Below are 26,007 nucleotides of genomic sequence, written 5' to 3'. Positions count from 1 at the left end.
ATTCCCACAACCTCTGTCTCTGTGGCAGCATGGGTATATAAAGAAGCGTCTGAGATGGAGGGGGAGTAGAGAGAGACAGGACCTACAGTGAACCCACTGACGGACTGACTGACTGACTGCCCCTCATGCAGCAACAATAGTCTCTCTAATACAACAAACCCCCGACCGACCACACTGTAAAAACTCCAGGCACTAGTTACCTATAGACTAGGACTAGGACTTTTTTTTCCTTCCTGTGCACATGGTCAGGAAAAAACTCCTGACCCTGAGAGTATGATATTGTGTCTGACATTGTGGTCATGTCGTACATGTCTTCACATAAGATGGCCTCTCTGACTTTACTGTGAAAAACACCTTTTTTAAGGACTTTCTATTTGGAGGATATAGACGCACACTGTTGAGCTCTGATTGGCAGATGGCTCAGAGCGGTCAGTCACCTTCCGGCTTTGTAGTTACTGTTGTTATTACACTGTCTTAACTCGGTCACTGCACTGCACCGAGGGCAGAGGTGTCGGCTTAGAAGACTTGGGCTCAGACAATAAACTGTAGGGCCCTAAAGGCTCTCTGTATCAGTGTTTGCCTTGTGTATAACATCGGGATGCTGTTTATGATTAACTAACACTTACACTTGGTGGTACTGTTATTTTATTGCTATACACCTGCCTATATGACAAGGAGGTCAGTGTATGATTGTGTGCGGGTGTGTGCGTGTCTGCCTTGACTGTCTGTATATTTACTAGTGAGTGTGGGTGTGAAAGTGCACGATGCCTGACTTCCACTTCCTGCTGCTATAGTGCTGCAACTGGGGCCAGGGCTCGGCTAAGCTGGTGCAGCACACCCAGCTCTTATTAACGGGGCCAATTTCGGCACTGATACATGGCCTGCCTGCCTGCTTCTCCACAGCCACAGCCTCTCAGGATCCGGGCAAACGTGCCAAGCCTAACTGAAACGCACTCAGCAGCAGTTCATAACCCCTCTTATGAATTCCTGTCTCCCGCTCGCAGCAAATACATGTACTTGACATTGTTAGCCTGGTTTTAGGGCTTATCAGCATTGGGCTATGTTTCAAAACCACTTGATGTAGAAGGCCCCGTCAACCACAGGTCTTGGATCAGATCCTAATGTAAACCATTTGGGGATGGGAAAATAATCAAATCTGACCCTTTATCAGTGGTTAGGGGCAACTACCTACTGACTAACTTACTTTCTGGTTATTCTAATTTCTAAAACCGTCTGACATGAGCCATGACAAGTCACACATACAGGCTTAACGACTATTGTTATCAAACTGTAGTAGTGTAGTAAAACTATTTGTCTTGATTAAAAGTCCCAGCAGCCCTCAATTAAAGAGATGATCCTTACATCCTCTCATATAAATATTGATTAAGTGTAGCCGGTCTCTATATAACTGGCTTTAACAAAATAGCGTATGAAGAAGCAGACAGGAACTAATTTATTATGATTCACTAAACAACTCCTATAAATAACTTGTGTTTACCGACTGTCTTTCCCCGGCAAGCTAGAATGCACAGCCTTGACCACAACAACAAAACATGTCCCTCTGTAGAGAGACAGCACATTGTGGCTGTCAAACTTGGCAGAGCTCTGTAACCCCAACAACAAGGCTACTCTATGACAATACGATTGAGAGGGCAAAGGAAATCGGAGCTCATTGTCTCCTCAGCACAACATAGCGCTGGAGAGCCCAGAGTCAGAGAGTTGTGGTGGGACCATTCATTAGTAGTAGGATATAATAGATATCCAGCCTGTTGACAAGGAGTTTCCCCACTTTCCATGCTTTTTAAAAAGGTAGTACCGTAATTTAATACTTTTCAGTTGTTTTTGAACAGGATTTAGGCCTACATGGAAGTTTCTCGTTAGGCAGTTGAAGGGCTAGTGTACATCCGCACATTTATAATTGTAGGAAAATAGCAAATTCTTCTGTAATTTCCACCTGGTGTTGTTGTCCGTCTCCTCCTCCACGTCTCCTTCCTCTCGCAACACTGTCACACGGAACCCAAACCGGCTGCGCGTGTGCACCATCGTGCATACATTTATTTTGTCCCCACGATACGCAGGTTAAAATATCAAAACAAACTGTGAACCAATTATATTAATTTGGGGACAGGTCGAAAAACATTAAACATTTATGGCTAGTTAGCTTGCACTTGCTAATTTGTCCTATTTAGCTAGCTTGCGGTTGCTAGCAAATTGGTCCTGGGATATAAATATTGAGTTGTTATTTTACCAGAAATGCACAAGGTCCTCTACTCCGCCAATTAATCCACACATAAAACGGTCATTCGATTCGTTTCTAGTCATCTCTCTTCCTTACATGCTTTTTCTTCTCTTGACTTTATATTGCGATTGGCAACTTTCATAAATGAGGTGCATTACCACCACTGACCTCGTTCGTCTTTCAGTCACCCACGTGGCTATAACCAATGAGGAAATGGCACGTGGGTACCTGCTTCTATAACCCAATGAGATGGGAGAGGCAGGACTTGCAGCGTGATCTGCGTCAGAAATAGAAAGGACTTCTATTTTAGCCCTTGGCAACACAGATGCTTGTTGGCGCGCGTGAGCAGTGTGGCTGCAATAATTGAATAACATAGATTTCTACATTTATTTTGCAACGCTCACACACGCGACGCGAACGTGTGGTCAGCCTGTTAGACCAGCCTCTGCCAGAGCCTGTTGGTTAGCATAGCAACAGGATAGTTAGCCCCACATGAGCTACACATCTGGGAGAGCGTAACCAAAGATAGACCACAGCTTGTTTGTTGTTTCCAATGGGAACAAATTAGTCATAGTGGGAAGAACAAGCAAGGAGGTGGGCAGAGCCCAGCATGAGCTAGTGAGATCCTATTAGCTCGTTGTAGCATACATCTGCATATTTCCATTAGGGAACGCCTACTATGTGAAGTGCGCGTTTGCAATAACTCACCTATGCACTTCTAAACAATGCAATTTTGTATAACTTTGGCAAAGGTAAAATCTACAAAACTTAGTCCACTCTGTTCATAACAGATTCTAGTTTTGGAAACAGAAAACTGTATTGAGATCAAATGTTTCATCAATGAGAAAATGTGCAGAATGTCAGCCAAAATCCATCTGCTTCCATCTTCTCCCACTGCCGGCTACTTGGCTTCCTCTCACTACCATCATTTGCTAGTGAATGGAAACGCCACAAGCGCATGCATCACATTTATACATCCGGTGAAATATGTCTCATTGTTCTGTGGTGTAACAGTGACTGTTTTACAACGAGGTGTTACTCTGTTAGCCCAAACACAAGGGCAGCTGAGCTGACCCTACCCGGTTTGTTTGAGCTGAACCCACTGTCATTCGACCTCGTCCTCCCCCCACCTCATCGCTAAGCCTCCTCCAGCTTGTCAAAGATTTACCCAGTGGATGAGAGTCTATATAGTTCTTGGCTCATCCCTGTAGTGTCATACGGTCTAAGCGTCGTTAATAAAATGAACACTAATCAGCTAGCCTCTCCTTTAGTTCCTACTATATGACCGCCTGGCTTGGCCCGGCAGGCAGTGACGTGGTTATTACAGTGACCTCATATACCGCAGGCTCCTGGCTTTATGCACCCTCTTAGTGTTGCCAATTTCATGCCTGTTGCATTATGGATGATGCCCATATGCTCACACATACAGGGAGAACGGAACAGCTTGTGTGAATAATAGTTAATTTGTCTTGCTGCAAATGGCAGGAAATGACAAACCACTCTCACTTAGTGATGCAACATTCAGTCAATTGTTGCCGACTAACCAACCCCCATTATCAGTTAAATTTGTTTCAAACAGTAAAATTACATGACCAACAGAAAATACATGGAAGGAAATGTTTTCACTAAGACTTAAAAAAAACATGCGACAATAGCGAACCTATCCTCCCATATTACTGAACATGCAACTACTCTCATGAAGTAATGAATGTAATACATAATTTTTAAACATTTGCCAAATTGCTGATTGTGGGAAAGCACTGTTCTTAAAGACACACCTGATGCGAGCAGTTTCAAGTGACAGAGTTTAACATCTCCATTAGAAACTTGTGTTCGTAAATGCAATCTGGAGTACCAGGTGTAGGTAGACCTTACAGTGAAATGCTTACGAACCCCGAACCAACAACGCAGTTTAAAAAAAATACAGATAAGAACAAGAGATAAAAGTAACAAGTAATTAAAAAGCAGCAGTAAAAAACAATAACGAGACCATATACAGGGGAGGTAGCGGTACAGAGTCAATGTGCGGGGGCACCGGTTCGTTGAGGTAATATGTGCAAGTAGGTAGAGTTAAAGTGAGTATGCATAGATGATACCAACAGAGAGTAGGGTGTAAAAGCAGGGAGTCCAGAGAATAGAATTATGGTCAGATTTGCCAAATGGAGGGCGAGCTTTCAGGGCTCGACCCTAACTTTATCCCCCAAGGAGTACATGTGCTCCTAAATGGAAAAATGTAGGAGCACAGTGAACAATGTTCAAGTAACAGAGTTTATTAACAAACATATTTATACTCTGTGTGTGAGCGTGTACTAAGGGACAAACATCTGTGCAACAGCACATACCACCAAAATCACACATTGACCCATGCCTACTAGATGCAAAGGATATCAGTTGTCCAGCTGCTTTTGTATGTTGGCCGTCTGGCACGCTTAGAGGTCAGGCAGCGGTCCACGGCAGGAGTGGGATCCAACTCCTCGACAGAAGACCCCTCCAGGCTGCTCCTCATCAGGTCTTCGTTGGTGGAGACACCAAGGCAGCTTCTTGTCGAACTCTTAATCCGGTTCTGCACAGAAGCCCCGCTCACACTGGGCGGCTGAAATGGGCAGCACCAGTATAAGCTGCACCAACTCCAGTATGTTCTAGGGAAAAGATGATAACTTTACATTTCATTTAAACTCTTACCACTAACTTATCAAAACCAACTATAGAAGGATACCATACATAGCCCCTCAGGACTGTTAGTCTACTTTGTAATCGTGCCTGTAGGGGTCCTTTGTTAACATGGTCTCCCACAGGCCACTGTAGGATGTGTCCTTGAAATTGTGGCTGACCAGGATTTTCAGCCCCTGCCACTCATCCTGGATTGCAGCCATGTTGCACCCCGATCTGCAGGATTGGACAGAGCAAGTGAGTTTGAAAATATGCAGTCATAACATTGTCTCATATGGCAATGCAGTGTCAAATAAATTCTTACCTCTAGAGGCTCCTTGAAATGCATCAGCAGGTCTACAACACACACCATCATCGCCAAAGGTGAGAAGGCTGGCCTGGTCTTCTGGCCATGCGTCAGGGTTTAGCACTCTGAAAGACTCCACTGGGATCTGGACACCCTCATCCTTCAGCAAACTACCAAACCTGGCTTTGAGATCATCCACGCCCATGTTGATGGCCACCTACACTTGCTGCTTCAGCTGGGGATTGGTGAGGTCCGTGATGCCTTTCAGATTCCCCTTCAGTGTTATTCCCTTTAACAGAAATAACACACACACAATGAAATGTCTGGCCATTTGTCGGTCTCCCATAAAACATATTTAAAGACTTCTCCACTGCATTTCCCTCCTTACTCTCAAATTGTTCTATTGGGCAACGAATATATTGATTCTCACAGAGAATCTGTCTTAATCATTGATTTTAATCCTCGATTTCTCTTACATCCTAACAAGCTCTCATCCTAACACCTCGAATCTCCTCTCATCACCCTGCTGCTGAGCAAGCATGGTCTGGATCTTCTCCAGCATGCCTCCTGCCTTTGCCCTAAGCTTTAGTGCTTCCAGTCTGGTCACCGTCTTCCTCAACTGACTTGGGGGAGGATCAGGTCATTCCTTTTCAGGGTGAGGCTAAGTGAGGATAGCTCCTCAAACATGTCTGAGGGAAAGGACAGAATGCACAAGAGTGCATTCTCCATTTCCCACTTTATCTGTTAAGTAGTGAATAAATAAACTGTCACCTACTTGATTCTGAAAGAGTCTTGAACCTAATTTTTAAAACTAGTGTGGTATTACATTTCCTGTGTAAAATGGACCTTCTTTGCCCTCCATTGAACTTCCGCTGTTCTTGATGCTACGGCTAGGTGCTGCAGAACAACAGAGCACTGGCCTTCGTCAGTGGCAAGGTCCTTGTCTTGTCCATGCCACAGTAATACTTTGAGGGCTCTGTGGATATGGGGGATCCAGCGAGTTCCCTTGACACTAGACGGTGTGCAAATATCCACACCAAGCTCTTGCCCGAAAACATAGAGCTCTCGTTTGGATTTTCCGCTGAAGTGGTACGTTCCATATCAGATTCAGAAGATTGTACACGACAGAAACCTTTGGCTCTTTCTTCTGAATGGTCAGTATTGCCAGCTCTAGCCTGTGAAAGTCATAACAGAATCTTCCAAACAATTCACCGTCTCTTGTGCCAATAGAAAACTATAATTCTGTGGTATTTACCATTCCAGCACATGCACACAGACAGACACACACACTAACATTCTCTGCTAACAAATAAAATAAAATCATAGAGAATGTATTAGTTACAAACCTATTTGGCATACAGTGGATTGGGAATATATGCCCCCCTGCCTCTCTCTGCAGGTGGGCAATCACTCCCCCACGGTAGCCCATGTTCACAGAGGCACCATCTGCCCAGAAGGAGATACTTCTTCATCCATGACCCTCCATCCTCCTCTGGGCAAACAGCAAGAAAATGCATCCTTTGTGGCATCCAAAACACCTCGAATGACAAAAAAAAAAAATGATAAAGTATTTCTGACAAACTAAATGCTATCGCCTTACGAATAATGACACTTTACACAAGAATAAAGCCTATGAAGAGACTTAGACCCTTGAGCACTCCCATGCTTGGCTGTTGTTCGACCAGGAGATTGCCCTCTACAATATTTGCAGAACATGACGTTGTTTTCTAACTCTAGCCATGGGAACATTGAGCCAATTTGCTTTGAATGTACAGTTGAAGTCAGAAGTTTACATTCACCTTAGCCAAATACATTTAAACTCAGTTTCACAATTCCTGACATTTAATCCTAGTAAAAGATCATTGTCTTAGGTCAGTTAGGATCACTACTTTATTTTAAGAATGTGAAATGTCATAATAGTACAGATAATTTATTTCAGCTTTTATTTCTTTCATCACATTCCCAGTGGGTCAGAATTTTACTGACATTCAATTAGTATTTGGTAGCATTGCCTTTAAATTGTTTAACTTGGGTCAAACGTTTCAGGTAGCCTTCAACAAGCTTCCCACAATAAGTCGGGTGAATTTTGGCCCATTCGTCCTGACAGAGCTGGTGTAAATTAGTCAAATTTGTAGGCCTCCTTGTTCGCACACGCTTTTTCAGTTCTGCCCACAAATATTCTATGAGATTGAGGTAAAGGCTTTGTGATGGCCACTCCAATACCTTGACTTTGTTGTCCTTAAGCCATTTTGCTACAACTTTGAAAGCATGTTTGGGGTCATTGTCCATTTGGAAGACCCATTTGCGACCAAGCTTAAACTACCTGACTGATGTCTTGAGATGTTGCTTCAATATATCCACAATTTTCCTACCTCATGATTCCATCTATTTTGTGAAGTGCACCAGTCCTTCCTGCAGCAAAGCACCCCCACAACATGATGCTGCCACCCCCGTGCTTCACGGTTGGGATGGTGTTCTTAGGCTTGCAAGCCTCCTAATTTTTCCTCCAAACATAACAATGGCCATTATGGCCAAACAGTTCTATTTTTGTTTCATCAGACCAGAGGACATTTCTCCAAAGTCTGGCTTTTATGGTGGTTTTGGAGCAGTGGCTTCTTCCTTACTGAGCGGCCTTCAGGTTATGTCGATACAGGACTTGTTTTACTGTGGATATAGATACTTCTGTACCCATTTCCTCCAGCATCTTCACAAGGTCCTTTGCTGTTGTTCTGGGATTGGACAGAACGTGTCTTTGTCCTAAGCGTTATGACGGCTGCGTGGTCCCATGGTGTTTATACAGATGAATGTGGTACCTTCATGCGTTTGGAAATTGCTCCCAAGGATGAACCAGACTTGTGGAGGACTACAATTTTTTTCTGAGATCTTAGCCAATTGCTTTTGGTTTCCCATGATGTCAAGTAAAGAGGCATTGAGTTTGAAGGTAGGTCTTGAAATATATCCACAGGTACAGACAGCTCCAATTGACTCAAATTATGTCAATTAGCCTATCGGAAGCTTCTAAAGCCATGACATAATTTTCTGGAATTTTCCAAGCTGTTTAAAGGCAAAGTCAACTTAGTGATACAGTGAATAATAAGTGAAATGATCTGTCTAAACATTTTGTGTCATGCACAAAGTAGATGTCCTAACCAACTTAACAAAACTATAGTTTGTTAATTAACAAGACATTTGTGGAGTGGTTGAAAAACGAGTTAATGACTCCAACCTAAGTGTACGTAAACTTCAGACCTCAACTGTATATATTATTCCTCCGCCGGCTACAGGGGACGTTGAAGTGACAGCGGGGGACCCGTTATCTTCACCAACGTTGTTCTCAGCATCCCTAAAGTTAGCCGCCATGTCAACGTTTGCCGCCTCGGATAAACCTTGTGAAGAGGCGTTATTATTTGAAACCTTGCGAATCCCCCTCACCAGATTCCTCTTTCTCCTCGTCACATTTTCGCTTAAAATAAAATTGAATGGGCTTCATTTTTAGCGATGTTTGCACTTTAACTTATAGCTTATACCGATACCTTTTTCCAGTGTTGTTCACCTTTCTCTCACTCTGACTGGACTGCGTCATCACATACAACTCTGTGGTTGGTGCATGCCGCATGTGGAATGTGAGACTTGTAATTTTTAAACAATTACCAGCGGGGGAAAAATAGATTACGGTGAACTGTAATCTTTACTCACACACTGTGCTCGTAAATTATTTTCGCACATATCTATTTTTAGGCGCAAATGTGAGTGAAATACTCGTACTGTAGAGCCCTGGCTTTGTATGAGTCTCTGTGTGGAGTAAAGGTGGTCCAGAGTTTTCCCCCCTCTGGTTGTACATTTAACATGCTGATAGAAATTTGGTAAAACAGATTTAAGTTTCCCTGCATTAAAGTCCCCAGCTACTAGGAGCACTGCCTCTGGGTGAGCGTGTTATTTTTTGCTTATGGCGTAATACAGGTCATTCAATGCTGTCTTTGTGCCAACCTCAGTCTGTGGTTGAATGTAAACAGCTACGAAAAATACAGATTAAAACTCTAGATAGTGTGGTCTACAGGTTATCATGAGATACTCTACCTCAGGCGAGCATAAGCTCAAGACTTCCTTAGATATCATGCACCATCTGTTATTTACAGAAATACATAGTCCCCTGCCACTTGTCTTACCAGACATTGCTGTTCTATCCTGCAGGTACAACACCATAGTGTCCTCAAACTCATTACAAAGCTAAGGACCCTGGGACTAAACAGCTCCCTCTGCAACTGGACCCTAGACTTCCTGCTTTGCTGGCCCCAGGTGGTAAGCGTAGATAACACATCCGCCACACTGATCCTCAACATGGGGGCCCCTCAGGGGTGACACTGTGTCATCAGCAAATTTAATGATGGTGTTGGAGTTGTGCCTGGCCGTGCAGTCATGAGTGAGAGGTTGAAAGTGAAGTGAAGACACTTGCCAGTTGGTCAGCGCATGCTCGGAGTACACGTCCTGGTAATCCATCTGGCCCAGCGGCCTTGTGAATGTTCACCTGTTTAAAGGTCTTACGCACATCGGCTGCGGGAGAGCGTGATCACACAGTCATCCAGTACAGTTGATGCTCTAATGAATGTTTCAGTGTTTGCCTCGAAGCAAGCATATGAGTTATTTAGCTCGTCTGGTAGGCTCGTGTCACTGGGCAGCTCTCGGCTGTGCTTCTGTAATAGTTTGCAAGTCCTGCCACATCCGACGAGCGTCGGAGCCGGTGTAGTACGATTGGATCTTAGTCCTGTATTGACACTTTGCCTGTTTGATGGTTCGTCGGATGGTTCGTCGGATGGCATAGCGGGATTTTTTTTAATTTTTTACCTCGTTGTACATTTAACATGTTTAACATGTTGTTTAACATGTTGATAGAAATTTGGTAAAACTGTTTAAGTTTCCTTGCATTAAAGGCACGGCCACTAGGAACGCTGCCTCTGGATTAACATTTTATGGCGGAATACAGCTCATTCAGTACGGATTTAGTTCCAATCTCGCTCTGTGGTGGTATATAGACAGCTACAAAAATAAAAAAAACTCTGTGTAAATAGTGAGTTCTGTGTTTCAGTATGATATGTTGGATGAGACACCAATGTCAAGTTCAATAGCCTACACGCGAAGTCCGGCTAGACAATTATCTATCAACTAGACTCCGTAACAGTCTGCAGCTTATCATAAGATACTCCACCTCAGGCGAGCAAAACTTTGAGACTTCCGTAGATATCATGCACCAACTGTTTACATAAATGCATAGGCCCCCACCCTGTGTTTTACCAGAGGCTGCTGTTCTGTCTTGTCGATAGAGTGTACAACCCGCCAGCTCTATGTTCTTAGTGTCGTCGTTCATCCACGACTCAGTGAAGCATAAAATATTACAGTTTTTAATGTCCTGTTGGTAGGATATCAGTGCTTTCAGCTCATCCCATTAATTTTCTAGTGTTTGAACGTTAGCTAGCAGAACGGAGGGCAAGGGCAGATTAGCCACTCGTCGCTTGGTCCTCACAAAGAACTCTGATCTTTTGCCTCGAAATCTAAGTTTCCTCCAGCGACTCACTGGGATCGAGGCCTGGTCGGGTGTCAGTGTATCCCTCGCGTCCGACTCATTGAAGAAAAACTCTTCGTCCAGTTTGAGGTGAGCAATCCCAGTTCTGATGTTTAGAAGCTCCTATCGGTCATAGGAGAAGGTAGCAGCAACATTATGTACAAAACAAGTTACGAACCAGGCGAAAAAAGAAAAAAAGCGAAAAAAACAAAACAAAATAGCATGATTGGTTGAGGGCCATCATCTCAATTCCAGACACAAATGACAGAACACCTCACTCAACCGAGCAGAGCTTCTTAGGCTGTTTTCATGTTATCCAGAGCGTAACTGTTACATTGGCAACAATTTAATTACTTTTTTTGCCGACGTTTGCTGATACCGGCCATATTCAACGGGTGTTTAGCGTTCATAAATTCATTAGTTATTCTGCGCTCTGGCACACTCCCGACGTAAATACGCAACTAGAATGGGTTGTTAGTATGACTAGGATTGTGCCTTTGGCTTCTAGACAATGAAAGAAAGTTCATATGAAAATCAGTAGAACAGGAGAGAAGTGCTGTGAAACTTTTTGGGTGGCAAGCCTAGCAGCTATTAAGTGCTTCATGCTGTTTCTCTCTCCCAGTGCTGCTCCCTACGGCCTGCGTCTGTGTTGCCTAGCAACGAATCTACGCTCTATTTTGGTCGTGGCTCGCTCTATAATCTCACTGTACACGACTATTTTCAGCAAGCCTAAAAAATAAGTGCTGCTCATCGATAACTGCCGTCCAGTTTGTCTTATAATGACTAAGTTAGTAGCCTTACTACTTGCAAAAATAATTAAAGAAGTCCTGGATGCAATCATTGATGAAACAGTCTTGCTTTATGAGGAACAGACACATTTCTAACCATGTCAGACTAGTATTAGACATTCTTGACTACTCAGACCTAATATCCGAGGATAGCTTCATATTATTTATAGATTTTTATGAAGCATTTGACACAGTAGAGCATCAGTTCCTCTTCCACTCCCTTGAGACTTGGCTTTGGGGATTTTTTCTGTAAGGATATTAAGACTAAACAAATGGTAACAGCTCTATCAAATTGAAATATGGCACCTCACCTAGATTTGAGTTAAAGAGAGGAATTAGGCAAGGTTGTCCTATCTCTCCGTACCTGTTTTTATTAAATCACCCAACTTCTTACAAATTCTTTAAATAATAGTCCAAATCTTTTTCCAAATCTGGTAAAGAAATAAGCCAGCTGGCTGATGATCCTACACTTTTTCTGAAAGATGCTAACCAAATTCCCATATCGATCAATGTGATACAATCCTTTTCCAAAGTATCTAGTCTATCTTAACATTAATAAATGTGAACTCATGGCTCTTAAAGATTGTGTGACACCTTCATATGATATTCCAGTAAAAGAAGAACTTACATATTTAGGCATAACCATTACAAAGGATCAGGAGTCTAGAGATTTGCTAAATTTGAACCCTCTTATTAAAAAATCCCAGAAGAAGATAAATCAATGGCTACAGAGGGACTTATCTTTAAAGGAAGAGTCCTAATAACCAGGGCTGAAGGTATCTCTGGACTAACATATGGTGCTCTATCTTTATATCTTGACAGTAAAATAAGAAGTTAGTTGGAAAGCATCTGGTCTTTCTGTGGAGAAACCTTACCCATTACATTTGGAAAATTGTTGTAATGAACACGTATGAGAATGGTGGGCTGAATTTTCTGGACTTTACTACCCTAAATAATACTTATGCTCAATTGGATAAAACAATTCCTAAGACCCACTTCTATGTGGAACTTTATTCCTCATCATGTCTTCTCTACTTTTGGTGGCCTTAACTTAATGTTGGTTTGCAAAGTTCCAGTGAAACTTTCTGCTTGTCATTGGCAGGTTCTTGTCATGGTCCTTAATTTATAAGCATAAGTTCTCCACACAGATATTATATATGGAATAATCGGGATATTGTATAAAAATAACTCTTTGTTTTTAGAATATTGGTTCCGAGATATCCTATTGGTGAGCCAACTGGTAAATGCAGAGGGTCTTTTACTCAGTTTTAAGTAATTCTTATCACTTTATAAGGTCCCTGTAACACCTAAAGATTGTTTTAGATGCCATTCCCTTGTTTCAGCAGGATGTTGTACCTTATGTCATTCCTTATTGGAATGGATTTATTGATAATATCTGTTGGGAAAAAGTTGGGATGTTGCCACACACATCTACTTGTTAACAAAATTAAGTTTCCTTTAAAATTACTCATAAATATCATCCCGCCGACCACTATATGAAGAAGTTTAAGGAAAACATCAACTGAAATTGCTCCTTTTGTAATGACCACCCTGAAACAGTGTTGCATCTTTTTGGCATTGTATTCATGTAAGGAATCTGTGGCAAGACATCAGTAGGTTTATAATTGAACACATTTATGAAAATCTTACTATTGTGGAGCGATGTACTGCTTGGATTCTTTACCTATGATAGAAATAAGCTAAAATATTTGTATGTAATTAATTATTATTCTTTTGGCCAAATTTCATATTCACAAATGTACATTTACAATAAAAAAAACACATTTTCCTACCTTAAACAAAAAGAAATTAAACTATTTTAAGACTATTAAATACTAACAAAAAATCTGTTAGAATTTTAAGTGTATGTCCCTTAAGGTCTTTGTGTAATGTGATTCTGTACCCCCTAGCCCAATTGTCCATTTTATATTATTTATATATACTTGTGTCCACACATGTACTTCCTGTGTTGATTTGTTAATAAAAATGTAAAAAAATTAAAAGACTATTTTCAGCAAAATATGAATTCCGGTCAACCAAGACAGTTCCTATTTTATGCATGAGATTTGTTAAGTTCTGACACTAATTTAATCCCACAGAATTATCCAAATTAACCTATACACTGATAAGCATGATGGTGAAAGTTATTTTCTGCAACTAAAGTTAACCGTTAACATCCCTACTCTGTCACTCCATGGTCATCTTTTGAACTGGGCTCATGACACAAGCGCTTCCTGCCAGGGGCGGTACAGCCCTCATCTATTACTCTGACTGAGCCAGTGGGAAAGACAATACTTTTTTAACCTGAAAAGAACTACAGCAGCAGAGGACATCAACAGCTATCAGAAAATGCTTGTATTTTTGTTTTGTAGGGCAGCCCTTTAATGCTAGGTCATATGACCACAGATCACAAGCTGGCTGTAAACAATTGCCAATATTGTTAACATAAAACAATCATAAATAAAGCTGTTATGTTACTGTATAGATGAGCACTGTCCATCCCCTGGATAAATCTTTAACAAGATGGAGAAGAATGACTCAGAGCTGGGGGTTCAGGGCGGTCAGTTGACAATACAAAGTGCTATCCTCCACAAACAAGTAAAAATGTAGGCCTAGTAGTTGGCCCTACTACTGGGCCCTCAATATGCAGACTCATTTCAGTGTGAGAAACTAAAGCTAAGCTACCTCTTGAATGCCCTTCAATTGAAAATGTATGGAAGGACATTACAAAATGACAGTGACGAATTGAAATGATCCAAAGATGATGTCTCACAGCGGTATTAGTGACACCGAGTGGACCGACTTCTCTCCAGGAGCAAACAATTAGTAGCCAGGACAAACATATTCACGATTTCATTATCATAAAAATCTGTAAATATAGCACATTTTGGGGCTTATTCAATAGTTTACTGATAAGGTAGAATTCTAAAGAAAATTAATGTTAAAAGGTCAATTTTATATTCCTTAAATACAAAATAATTGTCATGGCAATTTGATTTATGGCCAAGTGTTAAAAACCCCCTTTTTAAATGTCCAAATTCATAAACAATATGCCAAAATAAGCACATAAAATTTACTACGTACACAGTCACTCTTGTGTTCAGATTAACTTTTATTTTGCTAAATTAGTACCTTCTAAAGTGCACATGCACCAATATCTACCAAGCGGTCACTCAAGACTGGAATTGATTAGCTTGTTCTATGGAAATCAGTAGTGCACGCAAATTAATCACTCACATGGATGTATTAAAATGAATGAAACTGGGACAATAACCACAGCAACATGTACAATTTGTGCTCTAACAGACAAACCTCAATGGACTTGGGTATACTACATATATCTGTCAATAGATGTCTGTCATAGCCCTTTATCAATTTACAGAGCCAACATTTCCATGTGGGGCCCATATGGGTTAATGAAGGGCTTTTCCACAGGCCCCGTGAGGGAAACTTTGTGGTGCAGCGGTGTGACGAATCACTTTTGGCCCGACAGTCTAGGGGGGGGGATGGTAATGAAACCCGTAACATAACTCATGCAAATTATAATTTTGACAAAGTAAAAGTGAGAACGAAATAACCACAACTACTGAAATCTACCGTCAAACTCAGGGTTTATTGTAAAACACACGGTAATGGGGGGAGCAGGAAAAGGGGCTGAGCTGGACCCAAGGAAAGAAACAATAAGTATTCAAAAACACCCCTAAGCTAGACTAGCCCACTTTAACAACAGCTAACTAACCAAAAATACAGTGGGTGGTCCACCCAGTTCTAACTAGTGTATTTAACAAAGTTTTACCTACGGGTAGTGTATGCCCATGGGCGACTTGTCTTGGTTCCCCCTTTTCCCACCATTAAACACCATAACCAAAAACAATACTCACAGGTGATGACAAAGTGCTATGGAGGTGCTCAAACAAAAGAGAGGTTAATACACAACGAGAGAGTGAAACACAGAGACCTACAGACATTGCATTTACAGAGCGATTGAGCTCTTGAGCAAACAACTGATGGGATTTTTAAACCAAGGGAAAGGAACTGTGATTGGGTAGGAAACAGGAGGAGGTGTGTCTTCTGATTGATGATTGGATTGGTGACTGATTGGGGAGTGATGATTTTCACCTGTGAGGGGAGAAGGAGAGAAAAGAACACAGGACACACACACACACACACACACACACACACACACACAGAGGATACTGGTATCCGTAACAAGCGGTGTAAGGCAATGCATCTCAGTGCAAGAGGCATCATTACAGTACCTGGTTCAAATCCAGGCTGTATCACATCTGGCTGTGATTGGGAGTCCCGTAGGGTGGCGCACAATTAGCCCAGCGTTGTCTGGATTTGGCCGGAGTAGGCCATCATTGTAAATAAGAATTTGTTCTGAACAAAATACAAAATAAGTACTTTTCGGGAAATCTGTGTTGAGTAACTTTTTCTCCATCACCTCAACACGCTGGATAGTATTCATAATGAAATCATCCCCCTTGGGTAGTGCTGCTGTCGCTGTGTTACCACTGTCAGGTCCTGACTCTTCTTCATCCATGTCTGAGTCCATCTGCAGATCAAACGTCTCCTGTCTTTTTAAGTTTGATCCAGGCCTTTTCATAGGTAGCTATGAAAAATAAAATATTTTTAAAGTATTTAGGCTACTGATCTAGTGCAACATTTAAGTCTTTATCATCTAAATGGCCATCTTAGCTGGAATCTAGATAGGTTCACCTTTTGGGCCAGACATGGACAACCCCAAGTGGGCTACAAAATCAGGTATGGCTGTGTTTACACAGGCAGCCCAATTTTGAGTCAAATTTTTGTTTCGTTTATATTTTTTGCACGCCCAATTTTTCAGTTTTTGATTTGTTAAAAACGTTTGAAATATCCAATAAATGTCGTTCCACTTCATGATTGTGTCCCACTTGTTGTTGATTCTTCACAAAAAAATACAGTTTTACATCTTTATGTTTGAAGCCTGGAATGTGGCAAAAGGTCGCAAAGTTCAAGGGGGCCGAATAATTTCGCAAGGCACTGTATAGTGTATGTGGGGCGGCAGGGTAGCCTAGTGGTTAGAGCGTTGGACTAGTAACCGGAAGGTTGCAAGTTCATACCCCTGAGCTGACAAGGTACAAATCTGTCGTTCTGCCCCTTTACCCACTGTTCCTAGGCCGTCATTGAAAATAAGAATTTGTTCTTAACTGACTTGCCTAGTTAAATAAAGGTTAAAAAAAATGTGCACCAACTATGCTGAGTGTTAATAGCACCAGACTCGCTCTGGTCTGTGTGGCATGGGTTGATGATAAGGCCTGATTGTGTGGCAGTCACACTAGCCTCGGAGCAGACAGGTTCGCCTTGGAGTAGACGACTGGTGGGTTTGAGGAGGGTGGGTGAATGCACTGATAAAGGGCCTCTTTCAATAGATGTTATGGGGATGGAGGGATGTGGAGGTCTGAGGCACGCAGGGGATATCCTGCTGTCTGCGGCATACATGACTCACTAAACACATGCTGCGCAGACCTATCAGGGGCGAGGATATAGGTCACGTGACGCAGTATGCAGTGTGTCGCTCTGGCAGCGTGATCACATAGGACCTCTCTCGGTCTTCCTCTTTCGTTCTTGCTCGCTCTGTCTCTCTTTCTCTTTCCAGCTCGTCACTGTCCCTGCAAATCTGGGACATCGGATAAAGAGGGAATGGAGAAAGATAGAAAGAGAACTAGTCCCTCCTTGCTGCACTAAGCACACTGGCACGATGGAGGACCAAGGCCTGTTCCTGGGCCTGCTGCTAACTAGTGACAAGTGATTGAGATGTATCAGCAAATGGACCCCTTTCACTTGTTTATCTCTGGTTACACTGGAGCCGGAGGTGTGCTCGGCATGGGCCGGCTGGTCGCCTAGAGAGGCACAGCTCCTCTGTCATGGGGAAAGATAAGGAGCGGGGGTTTGGTTTCTCATCTGGCACGACGGCCATCGGATCGTCTTTGAGCCCAGCGGCTAGGGTTCCTCTGGCCCTGTGGAAGGTCTGGTTTATCAGGAGGAAGGGGGGAGAGAGGGGTTACTGTTAAGCTACGGCGTGGCTCTCTGGGAATGGGCCCCTTGTCGAAGAGGTTATCAGTTCACAGACAAGACAGACACACACAAACACACATCACTTCAGGAAGTATCTCGCTGACTTCCTGTATTTTCTGTTGGTTTAACAAGCCATAAATAGACATGGGGTGATTTGCACAAGAAGACACGTTTCTGCTAAATAATGTGTTTGCACCCACCATGTGATTCACGGCTGCAAAACAGCCCCATTGACTTTATCAATGTGTCCACATAATGCATAACACCAATACATACATAACATTCCATTGAGTGTGATCTGAAAGCGGAGTGTCCCCACTCACACATTTGAACAATGGCCAAGTGTCCTGTGATTGTGTGTTGCAGCCGTTTGCACAACGGTGTTGTCTCCAGCCCAAAGATACTGCCAAGATGCCAGAGAGCGCGTGGAAGCTGGTCTTCTACACCATGTCCTGGTCCTACAGCACCTACCTGCTCTTCTTCACCAACTACACCTTCTTCCACGACCCGCCCTCCGCATTCTATGGTAAGACGTAGTACATGAAACCAGGTTAATAAAAAAGAAAGCTGTGCACTTGATGTATTGGTAGAAGGTCTGCACTCTTCCAAGTTACTTCCCTTCTTCCACTAATAACTCCCAGTTAATTAACGATAGCAAACTCAAGAACTAATGCGTAAGGTACTGTAACCAAAGCATTGCAACCTTCAAAGCATTGTCCTATAGAACCCTCCAGATGCTTCTTTTACAAGTATTCAAATAGAAGCCACATTTGTGTTTTATATTTGCATTTTGTGTCTGAACTGACCATATGGCAGTGTGTCTCTACTCTCTAACCATTGCCCTGAACAATCCACCTTCATTCTTTTATCTATCATTTATGGCACTCCTTCCTTCCGATTCCATCAGACTTTCAGGTGTCAGTCGGTGCTTGGGATTGTTTCTATCTCCTTTTCCTCGATTGAGGCGATCCGTTGTTCTTTTAAAGGCCCTCCACTTTTCTAATAGCTGTCACGCACATTGAGAGTAGTCATTCAACCTGCTCAGGCTAATGTGGCTCTGCTTTTAGTTCTCCGAGAGAGCGAGACTTTAGCTCTTGTAGAAAGAGAGAGAGGGGAAGGGGGAGAGAGAGAGGCTCCTATTCCTGGAGCACTCTAATATCTCTTGCCACCATGTTTTCAATGTTTAATGATGGAACTTCCGATCAATAAACATTACGGCCTGTAACCTCATCTCATGGAGTCAAAAGATGCCCCAATCTTTCAGAGAAAAAGTTTCCGTTTATAATACCCTTAAGGCCTTCAGGGAGCGATGATGATGATGATGGCCCCTGGTCCTCACATACCTGGAAAACCTGACACCCTTGCAGCTCCCACCTCAGGTGGGAATTCACCTAGTATAACTCTGGAAGTCACCTAGTATAACCAAACAGAACAGCTGCCCCCTTCAGAAGCAAAAACAAACACTTCTTGTAAACTTCTACTAGTTAGATTGTATATACAGCACCAGTAAAAAGTTTGGACTCACGTTCTCATTCAAAGGTTTTTCTTTATTTTTTACTATTTTCTACATTGTAGAATAATAGTGAAGACATCAACACTATGAAATGACACATATGGAATCATGTAGTAACCAAAAAAAGTGTTAAACAAATCAAAATATATTTTATATTTGTGAATCTTCAAAGTAGCCACCCTTTGCCTTTTTGTACAGTCCTGGCATTCTCTCAACCAGCTTCACCTGGAATGATTTTCCAACTGTCTTGAAGGAGTTCCCACATATGCTGAGCACTTGTTGGCTGCTTTTCCTTCACTCTACGGTCCAACTCATCCCAAACTACAGTGGGGCAAAAAAGTATTTAGTCAGCCACCAATTGTGCAAGTTCTCCCACTTCCTGGTGTCCTTTGACAGCTCTTTGGTCTTGGCCATAGTGGGGTTTGGAGTGTGACTGTTTGAGGTTGTGGACAGGTGTCTTTTATACTGATAACAAGTTCAAACAGGTGCCATTAATACAGGTAACGAGTGGAGGACAGAGGAGCCTCTTAAAGAAGAAGTTACAGGTCTGTGAGAGGTCTTGTTTGTAGGTCACCAAATACTTATTTTCCACCATAATTTGCAAATAAATTCATTAAAAATCCTACAATGTGATTTTCTGGATTTTCTTCTTCTCATTTTGTCTGTCATAGTTGAAGTGTACCTATGATGAAAATTACAGGCCTCTCTCATCTTTTTAAGTGGGTGAACTTGCACAATTGGTAGCTGACTAAATACTTTTTTGCCCCACTGTATCTCAATTGGGTTGAGGTTGGGTGATTGTGGAGGCCAGGTCAACTGATGCAACACTCCATCACTCTCCTTCTAGGTCAAATAGCTCTTACACATCCTGGAGGTGTGTTGGGTCATTGTCCTGTTGAAAAACAAATGACAGTCTCATTAAGCGCAAACCAGATGGGATGGAGTATCGCTACAGAATGCTGTGGTAGCCATGCTGGTTAAGTGTGCCTTGAATTCTAAATAAATCACAGTGTCAGCAGCAAAGCACCATCACACCTCCTCCTCCATGCTTCACGGTGGGAACCACAAATGCGGAGATCATCCGTTCACCTACTCGCAGTTGGAACCAAAAATCTCAAATTTGGACTCATCAGACCAAAGTACAGACTTCCATCGGTCTAATGTCCATTGCTTGTGTTTCTTTGCCCAAGAAAGTATCTTGTTCTTATTAGTGTCCTTTAGTAGTGGTTTCTTTTCAGCAATTCGACCACGAGGACCTGATTTACAGTCTCCTCTGAATAGTTGATGTTGAGATGTGTCTGTTACTTGAACTCTGTGAAGCATTTATTTGGGCTACAATCTGAGGCTGGTAACTCTAATGAACTTATCCTCTGCAGCAGAGGTAACTCTGGGTCTTCCTTTCCTGTGGCGGTCCTCATGATAGCCAGTTTCATCATAGCGCTTGATGTTTTTTGCGACTGCACTTTTTTGCGACCGACATTTTCCAGATTGACTGACCTTCATGTCTTAAGGTAATGATGGACTGTCATTTCTCTTTACTTATTTGAGCTGTTCTTGCTATAATATGGACTTGGTATTTTACCAAATAGGGCTATCATCTGTATACCACCCCTACCTTGTCAAAGAAAATGAAGCTGGTTGAGAGAATGCCAAGAGTATGCAAAGCTGTCATCAAGGCAAAGAAAGGGTAGCTAGTTTGAAGAATCTCAAATATAAAATATATTTTGATTTGTTTAACACTTTTTTGGTTACTACATGATTCCATATGTGTTATTTCATAGTTTTGATGTCTTCACTATTATTCTACAATGTAGGGAATGGTAAAAAACTAAGAAGAATTCTTGAATGAGTAGTAGGTGTGTCCAAACTTTTGATTCTATGATTGTGTGTGTGTGTGTGTGTGTGTGTGTGTGTGTGTGTGTGTGTGTGTGTGTGTGTGTGTGTGTGTGTGTGTGTGTGTGTGTGTGTGTGTGTGTGTGTGTGTGTGTGTGTGTGTGTGTGTGTGTGTTTGTCGATGGGTGGGTGCATATGTATGTGTACATGTTTGCCAGTGTGCTAATTGTGTTTGTCTGTGCCAGCATGCATGTTTGTGTGTGTGCATATGTGTGTGAGCGAGCATGTTTTTGTCTGTGCCAGTGTGCATATTCATGTCAGAGTGTGTGTGTCAACATGCACATGTTGGTGCTTATACATATTATGTGTTGGTTCCTATGTAGTCCCTCCAGGCCTCTCCTCTAACCCTCAGTGTCTCTCGCTCTCTATGTCTTCTCCCCCTTCCAGACTGGAAGAGTGGCATGACGGTACCCACGGACATCGCCATCGCCTACCTGATCCAGGGCAGTTTCTACGGACACTCCATCTACGCCACGGTCTACATGGATGACTGGAGGAAGGATTCTACCGTCATGGTGGTGCACCACGTTGTCACGCTGGCCCTCATCACCTTCTCCTACGCTTTCAGGTAGCTAACCACACCCTGCCTGGTGGCCCCAAGTTTGGGAAACGCTGCCGTCATGTCATGCTGTGTAATCTTACTGCCTGTCATATCAAATATATTGAATACGGGCTAAATTTCCACGTAGCAATAGTTGTAAATGATAGCTGTAGGTCAAGGTTTATTTTTATGTTATGTCAATTTGTGGAATCGGAACAGTGATTTGTCATAGTGTAAAAAGGCTCTCGGTTATTTGATGTTCCGTGTTATTTGATGACCGTTAGACTGTTCCTCTGTTTCAAACTGTATTTGTTTTAAAGTCAGTCGGTGTCATTGACTAAGTCTCACCCCCTGGCTGTCACATTGTATCGTCTAGCTATCCGTACAGCTGTGTTCCTGGCTAATATTGTTTGTGTACCGATGTTGTGCTCCCCACTGCTTTCTCCTTTCAGATTCCACAACATTGGGTTACTGGTGCTGTTCCTCCACGACATCAATGACATCCAGCTGGAGTTCACCAAGCTCAACGTCTACTTCAAGACCCGGGGAGGGGACTACTACCTCATCCACGACATCTTGTCCAACATGGGCTCTGTCAGCTTCAGCATCACCTGGTGAGGAGAGAGAAGACACACTCAGACAAGCACACACGCATGCATGAAAAAATACTACAGTTTACCATAGAGTACAACAGTACTTAGTATAGAATTCTATAGTAAACTGTAGTATACTGTAGAATACTATACTACGCACGGTAGTATCCCCGGATCATGTGTATTACTGTAGTAAATTCTACAGAATTATCTGGGGGAAAAAATACTACAGTAATTTCCTCAAAAACACTACAGTCTGCAAAAGCACAACCCTTTTTTAACTATAGTAAATAATACAGTATTTCATTTTCATATACCCTGCTCATTCCCCTCCCCCATGTTGCAATTTGTGCCACAGTATATACAGTACTATAGATTTTACTACAGTATTAATACTATAAAGTTCACTTTAAATTGTACTGTATACTACAGTAAATACTACAGTAAATACAGTCTGCAAAAACACTACAGTGAATACTATAGTATTTACGGTGCATTCGGGAAGTATTCAGACCCCCTTAACTTTTTCCACATTTTGTTACATTACAGCCGTATTCTAAAATTGATTAAATTAATGTTTTTCCCCATCAATCTACACACAATACCACATAATGACAATGTGAACACAGATTTGTATAAATGTTTGCAAATTTATAAAAATGTTAAACAGAAATACCTTATTTACATAAGTATTTATTGAGCTCAAGTGCATCCTGTTTCCATTGATCATCCTTAATATGTTTCTACAACTTGATTGGAGTCAATTCAATTGATTGGACATGATTTGGAAAGGCACGCACTATATAAGGTCCCACAGTTGACAGTGCATGTCAGAGCAAAAAACAAGCCATGAGTTCGAAGGAGAGCTGTGAGACAGGATTGTGTCGATGCACAGATCTGGGGAAGAGTACCGAAACATTTCTGCCTCATTGAAGTTCCCCAAGAACACAGTGGCCGCCATCATTCTTAAATGGAAGAAGTTTGGAACCACCAAAACTCTTCCTAGAGCTGGCCGGCCTGGCAAACCAGAGCAATCGGAGGAGAAGGGCCTTTGTCATGGAGGTGATCAAGAACCCGATAGAGCTCCAGAGTTCCTCTGTGGAGATGGGAGAACCTTCCAGGACAACCATCTCTGCAGCAATCCACCAATCAGGCCTTTATGGTAGAGTGGCCAGACAGAAGCCACTCCTCAGTAAAAGGAACGACAGCCCATTTGGAGTTTGCCAAAAGGCACCTAAAGACTCTTGGACCATGATAAACAAGATTTTATTGTCTAATGAAACCAAGACTGAACTCTTTGACCTGAATGCCAAGCGTCATGTCTTGTGAAAACCTGGCACCATCCCTACAGTGAAGCATGGTGGTGGCAGGATCATACTGTGGGGATGTTTTTCAGCGGCAGGGACTGGGACACTAATCATGGTCTAACTGGTAGAAGTTTGTTTCTCTTTGCTTTTTTGAGCTGTTCGTGCCATAATATGCTGAATATCCATGATTACAGTTAGACTGTAATAACAGCACCGGTCAAAAGTTTGGACACCTTCTCATTCAAGGGTTTTTCTTTATTTGTACTATTTTCTACATTGTAGAATAGTAGTGAAGACATCAAAACTATGAAATCAATATGGAATTATGTACAGTTGTATCCCAAAAAGTGTTAAACAAATCAAAATATATTTGTGATTTGATTTGATCGAGGGAAAGATGAACGGAGCAAAGTACAGAGAAAATCCTTGATGAAAACCTGCTCCAGAGCGCTCAGACTGGGGAAAAGGTTCACCTTCCAACAGGACAATGACCCTAAGCACACAGCCAAGACAACGCAGGAGTGGCTTCGGGACAAGTCTCTGAATGTCCTTGAGTGGACCAGCCAGAGCCCGGACTTGAACCTGATCAAACATCTCTGGAGAGACCTGGAAATAGCTGTACAGTGATGCTCCCCATCCAACCTGACAGAGCTTGAGAGGATCCGCAGAGAAGAATGGGAGAAACTCCCCAAATACAGGTGTGCCAAGTTTGTAGCGTCATACCCAAGAAGACTCAAGGCTGTAATCACTGCCAAAGGTGCTTCAACAAAGGGTCTGAATACTTATGTAAATGTGGTCTGAATACTTATGTAAATGTGATATTTCAGTATTATTATTTTTTTAATACATAAAAAAAAAAATCTTAACCTGTTTTTGCTTTGACATTATGGGGTATTGTGTGTAGATTGATGACGGGGGGAAAACAATTGAATACATTTTAGAATAAGGCTGTCACTAACTGTGGAAAAGGTCTAGGGGTCTGAATACTTTCCGAATAAACTGTATACCATAGTAAACTATATTATTTTTTATGTGGGACGCACCCACACACACACACACACACACACACACACACACACACACACACACACACACACACACACACACACACACACACACACACACACACACACACACACACCTGTCCTGAGAGGTCACAAGGGTGTTTGAAGCCCTGGACAATGCTCGTCTTTGTCCCCTAAAGCATCAGAGTAATACGGCTCCTCTGTGTCCCCCCTCTGTGCAGGTTTTGGTTCCGTCTCTACTGGTTCCCTCTGAAGGTTCTGTATGCCACCTGTGTGTCCAGCCTCCAGTCCGTCCCAAACATACCCTTCTATTTCTTCTTCAACAGCCTCCTCTTGACACTCCTCTGCATGAATATCTACTGGTTTTTGGCAAGTATTGGACCTCCGTCTGCAGCAGGTCACAGGTCACACACTGTACTGAAGCTCGTTTATCAGATGCTTGGTTAAACAAGCCTAATCTAATTCAGAGACTGTGTTCACTCACAGATCTACAGTGAGGGAAAAAAGTATTTGATCCCCTGCTGATTTTGTACGTTTGCCCGCTGACAAAGAAATTATCAGTCTATAATTTTAATGGTGGTTTATGTGAACAGTGAGAGACAGAATAACAACAACAAAATCCAGAAAAACTCATGTCAAAAATGTTATACATTGATTTGCATTTTAATGAGGGAAATAAACCTACCATTAAAATTATAGACTGATCATTTCTTTGTCAGTGGGCAAACGTACAAAATCAGCAGGGGATCAAATACTTTTTTCCCTCACTGTATGTTCCCAAGAGGTGAATGGCATGACAGTTTTATGACCATTGCCTGTTCTTCTTTGTTCCTATTAGACTCTGTCAGGGGTTGATACAAGCATTAGAACAAAACTGTACTATGTGACATCCGATCTCTCTCCCTTCTTTAACCCCTGACCCACCCCCCTCTCTGCCCACAGTTCATAGTGGCGTTTGTAGCGAAGGTCCTGACGGGGCAGATGAAGGATGTGAAAGACCTGAGGGAGTACGAGGGTGAGGAGGGAGCTCAGAGGGCTGCAGCCCTGCTCGCGGCCCAGCAGCGGCTGCAGAATGAAGATGCAGGACATCTCAACAACTCTGCTGAAGGGTGAGGAAACACAAAGTTACACACACTACTTTACCATGTTGCATTCAACCGGTGTATATGAATCACCAGATTGTGTGTATTATAGGATACATTACCATGAATGTTTTACTGTACTGAAGTAATGTCCCAGTCATACACTATACAGAAACTTCTTCTCCAGAGGAGATGATCATTTCAAAAACTTCCAGAGAGGTCAGGCAAACATTAAGAGAGAATGGCAACCGCTTAATCCCACTCTTTACTACAGCCCGGCCCAACCAAAAACAACAGTTGAATCTCTTCCCCGGTCCCTTCGTATATTGATTCTGCAACATATAAGGGCAAGAGGCTAAGGGAAGGAAGTACGGGTTGTTGGACTAACTCCACCTGTATACTTAGAAAAAGGGTTCCAATTTATGGTTACCTGGAACCATAAATTGTTCTTCA

The 26,007-nt window shown here is 42.3% G+C and overlaps 1 protein-coding gene and 1 long non-coding RNA gene across 4 annotated transcripts in view; one reads left to right on the top strand and one right to left on the bottom strand.

Annotated features, from left to right (window-relative positions):
• LOC118388659 (ceramide synthase 1-like) overlaps positions 1 to 26,007 on the top strand; it is a 39,039-nt gene that overhangs the window by 8,447 nt on the left and 4,585 nt on the right. For 2 of the 3 annotated variants that reach the window (XM_052528784.1, XM_052528763.1), the window contains exons 2-6: positions 17,967 to 18,126; positions 21,394 to 21,574; positions 22,000 to 22,161; positions 24,694 to 24,841; positions 25,415 to 25,581. In XM_052528784.1, the coding sequence (XP_052384744.1) occupies positions 18,012 to 18,126; positions 21,394 to 21,574; positions 22,000 to 22,161; positions 24,694 to 24,841; positions 25,415 to 25,581 (773 nt within the window). In that variant the 5' untranslated portion in view covers positions 17,967 to 18,011. Of the gene's footprint in view, positions 1 to 17,148; positions 17,552 to 17,966; positions 18,127 to 21,393; positions 21,575 to 21,999; positions 22,162 to 24,693; positions 24,842 to 25,414; positions 25,582 to 26,007 lie in introns of those variants that run through there. The other variant, XM_052528773.1, reaches the window with a different exon arrangement.
• Positions 3,899 to 15,948, bottom strand: LOC118388660 (uncharacterized). Its single transcript, XR_008146161.1, has 4 exons — positions 15,422 to 15,948; positions 6,542 to 6,733; positions 5,214 to 5,484; positions 3,899 to 5,125 (listed from the first exon to the last, which is right to left on the bottom strand). It is a non-coding gene; the product is annotated as an uncharacterized LOC118388660 (long non-coding RNA).

This window comes from Oncorhynchus keta, chromosome 1 (assembly GCF_023373465.1).
Source record: "Oncorhynchus keta strain PuntledgeMale-10-30-2019 chromosome 1, Oket_V2, whole genome shotgun sequence".
In the NCBI taxonomy this organism is placed as follows: domain Eukaryota; kingdom Metazoa; phylum Chordata; class Actinopteri; order Salmoniformes; family Salmonidae; genus Oncorhynchus; species Oncorhynchus keta.
The sequence above is the reverse complement of the archived record's forward strand: the minus strand, read 5'-3'. Positions and strand labels throughout refer to the sequence as shown.